Consider the following 4,118-nt stretch of genomic DNA (forward strand, 5'->3'; position numbering starts at 1 on the left):
GGACAGGGGACTGGGGCCATCCCTGGCATCACTTCTTTGGGGGCAGAATCCCCCCAGTGTCCTTCTCCCCAGGTGACATCTCGGTGAGGGCGGTGCCGACAAAAAACAAGGAGTTCTGTTCATCCCGGGGGGCTCCATCCTCCGGCGGGTGGTGTAAAGCCACGAAGAGCTGGTAAACGGCAAAGCCCACAACGGACCCCAGCAGCGGGGCCACCACCGGCACCCACCACCAGCCATTGCCCCTGCTGGGGACGGGGCACGGTGGGCAGGGGGTCACCCCTGTCAACCCCCATCTCGCCCCCTTCCCTCTACCCACCTGAAGACCTCCGCGCCCCAACCCGCCACATAGGTGAAGAGCCGGGGCCCGAAATCCCGTGCGGGGTTCATGGGGCAGCCACAGTTGGAACCCATGGAGACCTCGATGGACAACACCAGCAGGGCCACCACCACCGGCTCCAGGCCCTTGGGGACAGCCTTGTTGCGGGTGTCCATGATGGCCAGGAGGCCCACGATCAGCACGGCTGTGCCTATCACCTGCGGGGCCGTTCGTGGCAGCTCAGCACCGCAGGGACCGGCTCCACCGGGAGGGGTCCGGGTGCAGCCGACACCGGCACCCACCTGGTCCACGAAGCCATTGGTGATGGAGACGTAGTCAGCGGGGTACGTGGCAAAGATGGAGGCGGTTTCCCGGGGGCCGGAGGTGGTGAGGGTCCCGTTGCTGTAGTGCCAGATGGCGTCTGCGGAGCAGAAGCCTCCCGTGAGCCCGGCCACCCCGGTGTCCCCCCCGCCGGGTGCCCACCCACCTCCCCGTACCGTAGTGGACGGCGTAGACGGCTGCGGAGGAGATGAAAGCGCCGAAGGTCTGCACGGCCACGAAGATGGGAAACTTCCACCAGGGAAACTGCTCCAGCAGGCACATGGCGAGGGAGAACGCCGGGTTCAGGTGGGCCCCTGCAAGGGAGCAGGGCTGGGAGCGGAGGGTCCTGGGGGATCCGGAGTCGGGGGACAGCGGGAGCTGGGACCCCCTCCCCAGCCTCACCTGAGACTCCCCCCGCTGTGTAGACGGCCACCATGACGGCCAGGGCGCCCGCCAGGTAGGCGCTGAGGAAGTTCCCTTTTGTCTCAGAGGTGGTGACCATCTGTGCCGAGCCGCTCAGGGTGATCAGCTGCAGAAGAAGGACAAGGGCTCCACTACGGCCCCCCCTTGCCGAGCCCCCCCTGCTCCCCAAGGGCCGCGGCCCCACCGCGCTGCCGGTGGGATCAGCACCGATCCCAGCGAGGCCAAGGGCTGCTCCGGTGCCGCCGCCTGCACTGGCTCCGCGGTTCGACAGGGACAGGCAGGGGAGCCGTTACTGGTCTCACTTGTGGTTTTGACAGCAGGTAAACAAATCACAGCAATTAAGGAATCTGCTTCCCCGAGGAGATGGCAAGGGAGGGGGTGCCACCAGCCTGGCCGTGGTGTCACCATTCCCCATCACGGGATGCACCCAAACACCTGGCATGGCTCCGGAGCCCCAACCTTTGCCTGCTGCAGGGCAGGAGGTGGCGAGGCTGGTGCTGCCTGGCACCGCTCCCTCAGGTGTCGCGTGGCAGCGCCTGTGCCCTGACTCCGCCGGAGCTGCTGCGCCAGGGGCCACGCTGCCGAAACCGGGGCCAAGCGGGCAGCCGGGCAGTGCCAAGCCACTTGGCAAGCGCTGTGCAGCCCCAAACCCCCCTAACCCCCAGCAAGGGGAGCCCCGGGACCCCCAGTGCCCCCACCGCCCCACATCCAGCCCCGGCCCTCCTGCACGCCCCACTCACGATGAGCACAAAGATGGCCAGCAGCTCGGCCAGGCATTCCCGTGCCAGCTGGTTCCGGACGCGGAGCAGAGCCTGGGCTCTCTCCAAGAGGGAAGGGGAGCCCATGGGGCCGGCCGGGAACGGGCAGCGGTGACAGCAGGAACGGGCAGCAGGACAGCAGCACCAGTGGCTCCGATGTTTTATGAGCCCCGGGGCTGGGGTGGGTGATAACACGCAGACTTTAAACCAACCCAGGGCCACACGGGAGGGAGACGCCTGGCAGGGACCAGAGTCCCATGTGTGGCCGGGGACAGCAGCGCCTCGTGACGATGGTGGACCAGGCCGGGGGGGAGCCCCCGACGACCCCCGAGTGGCCACGGGGACCCAAGACCTCGCTCAGGTGAGCTGTCACCGGCAATTCCCGCCCCCAGGGAACCCCCTTTTCCCTGTCACATCCCTGCCCAAGCCACAACCGCAGGCAGCTCTAATGAAGAGGCTTTGGAAAGGCTCCAGGCCGGGCCCTCGAGAGCAGCCCAGGGGAGGCGTTAGCCCAGCGCCGGGGAACGGGAGAGGAGCAGCACGGGCACGGGGCCAGCCCCCCAGGAAGCCACGCGGGTCCCTGCCTTGGCCTTGGAGCCTGAAGGAGCCTGGCACGTCGCTGTTAGCATAAATAGATTTTTATTGCTCTGTACACACGCACACACGCACTCGGCCCCCACAGGGCTCCCCGCAGCGCCCCAGAAGATGGGCAGACATGCCCCCCGGCGTGGGTACCAGCTCCCAGCAGGATCTGACCCATCTGCAAGAAAAAAAGGCAGTGAGAAGAGGCTGCTGCCCATCGCCCACCCCAGAGGGAGCCGGCAGCCAAGGCCCCCAAGCCGGTGTCTGTCCCCACGGCCCTGTGAAGCCCCGGGGTTCCCCTGCCCCACATCTATCACACGTACGGGGTGCTCAGCCGGGGTGGGGCACAGCTACCAGCCTGAGAACCAGCGTCGGAAGAAGGTGCCCAGCAGGGACGAGGGATCGCTCAGGTTGGGAGCGCGGAGCTCGTCTTGCCGTGGCCACGTGCCCGCGAACTGGGCCAGCTCCCCTGGGAGAGCGGGGAGAGCTCACTCAGGGGGGACCCAGCCCATTCCCCTCGCCCCCCTCAGTGCCCCACTCACGGTCATCCATATTGACCACCTCCTCCCGGTAGTCCTTGCTCTGCCCGTCCTCCTTGGTGGTGGTGATGAAGGCCTGGTCCCCCCTCCGGCGCGTCACCGTCGTCTCCCGCCGGCCCTGGCTGTCCTGCACGGTCCGACGCTCCTCCACCGCCTGTGCAGAGCAACGAGCCCTGAGAGACGCCACCAGCGCGGGCTCTGCTCCTCACACCGGGGACGGTGTCCCCAGGTCACCCGCAGCCCCCGGCCGTGTGACGGGGGACACTCACCCCGTCAGGGAGAGTCACTTTGGTGACAGAGACACTCTGGAAGTAGGAGTGGGACTTGGGCTCATCGGGTCTCAGGATGGTCCCCAACCCCCCAGAGGAGACTTGGGAGTCCAGGTCTGGGGGGGAGATGGTGACAGCAGCGTCACCGTGGGGACTGCGGCAGCGCAGGCAGGAGCAGGGGAGGCAGAGACTCCCTGCCCCACACCCGGCACCCACCTTGGTCTTCCTTGACGTCCGGAGGCCCCGGGTGAGCGTCCTCCAACTGCAAAGCAAAGTCAGGCAGCGGTGACGGGGAGGGACAGTGTGACACCACACCGGCGGGCTCCGACGGCCGCCAGAGCCGAGCCCACGGGAGACAGAGCCCTCACCCACCCCCGGGAAGGGTCTCCAGGGCCGGGCCGGGTCACCGGGACCTCCCGGGACCGCGCCGGGAGCAGGGCTGTCCGGGTGCTTCAGCATGGAGTCCCGCAGCGGCCGCCCCTCGCCGGGAGCGGGCAGGGGGGGCTCTGGGGAGCAAAACGGGGTCGGGTCAGGCCGGGCCCCCCGCGGGGCTCCGCATCGAGCCCCCCCGGGGCCCCGCGCAGCTCCGGCAGGGACGACCCCTTCCCTTCCCCACCCAAGGGCTGCGGGGGCCCGGCCCAGGCCCCCCCGAAGACGCCCAGGAGCTCGCCCATGTCGCGGAACAGCTCCTCGAAGGCGCCGCGGGACCCGCCGGGACCGAAGCCGAAGCCGAAGAAGTCCTGGGGGGGCTGCGCCAGGGACGGGCCGTCCTCCTCATCATCATCATCCTCGTCCCACGCCGCGCCGCCGAAGAGCGGATCCCGGGGCCTGTGGGACCGCGGCGCTGAGACACACCCGGGCCCGGAGCAACCGGGGGCCGGGACAGGCCCCGGGGCTGGGGGGGGCGTGA

General features: G+C 68.8%; 2 protein-coding genes across 2 annotated transcripts in view; both read right to left on the minus strand.

Moving 5' to 3' along the window:
• Positions 1 to 28: 28 nt before the first annotated feature.
• Positions 29 to 2,138, minus strand: AQP10 (aquaporin 10). Its single transcript, XM_014961236.1, has 6 exons — positions 1,801 to 2,138; positions 1,040 to 1,166; positions 814 to 951; positions 619 to 737; positions 317 to 534; positions 29 to 245 (listed from the first exon to the last, which is right to left on the minus strand). The coding sequence occupies exons 1-6, from the start codon at positions 1,903 to 1,905 to the stop codon at positions 29 to 31; spliced, it is 924 nt and encodes a 307-aa protein (XP_014816722.1). The 5' UTR covers positions 1,906 to 2,138.
• A 300-nt stretch (positions 2,139 to 2,438) lies between these two features.
• The window catches only part of HAX1 (HCLS1 associated protein X-1), a 3,090-nt gene continuing 1,410 nt past the window's right edge, over positions 2,439 to 4,118 (minus strand). Inside the window, exons 2-8 of the mRNA XM_014961268.1 lie at positions 3,825 to 4,036; positions 3,581 to 3,714; positions 3,425 to 3,470; positions 3,209 to 3,324; positions 2,943 to 3,093; positions 2,724 to 2,869; positions 2,439 to 2,578 (exon numbers count right to left, since the gene is read on the minus strand). Coding sequence (XP_014816754.1) covers positions 2,751 to 2,869; positions 2,943 to 3,093; positions 3,209 to 3,324; positions 3,425 to 3,470; positions 3,581 to 3,714; positions 3,825 to 4,036 — 778 coding nt within the window. The 3' untranslated portion in view covers positions 2,439 to 2,578; positions 2,724 to 2,750. The remainder of the gene's footprint in view (positions 2,579 to 2,723; positions 2,870 to 2,942; positions 3,094 to 3,208; positions 3,325 to 3,424; positions 3,471 to 3,580; positions 3,715 to 3,824; positions 4,037 to 4,118) is intronic.

Source organism: Calidris pugnax, unplaced genomic scaffold (assembly GCF_001431845.1).
Source record: "Calidris pugnax isolate Ruff unplaced genomic scaffold, ASM143184v1 scaffold371, whole genome shotgun sequence".
Taxonomy (NCBI): domain Eukaryota; kingdom Metazoa; phylum Chordata; class Aves; order Charadriiformes; family Scolopacidae; genus Calidris; species Calidris pugnax.

Coding starts and splice junctions, on each gene's coding strand:
- AQP10 (XM_014961236.1), bottom strand. CDS start 1,905: ATGGGCTCCCCTTCCCTCTTGGAGAGAGCCCAGGCTCTGCTCCGCGTC. Junction 535..618: donor CCAATGGCTTCGTGGACCAG/GTGGGTGCCGGT, acceptor ACGGCCCCGCAG/GTGATAGGCACAGCCGTGCT. Junction 246..316: donor TGGGGCGCGGAGGTCTTCAG/GTGGGTAGAGGG, acceptor CCCCGTCCCCAG/CAGGGGCAATGGCTGGTGGT.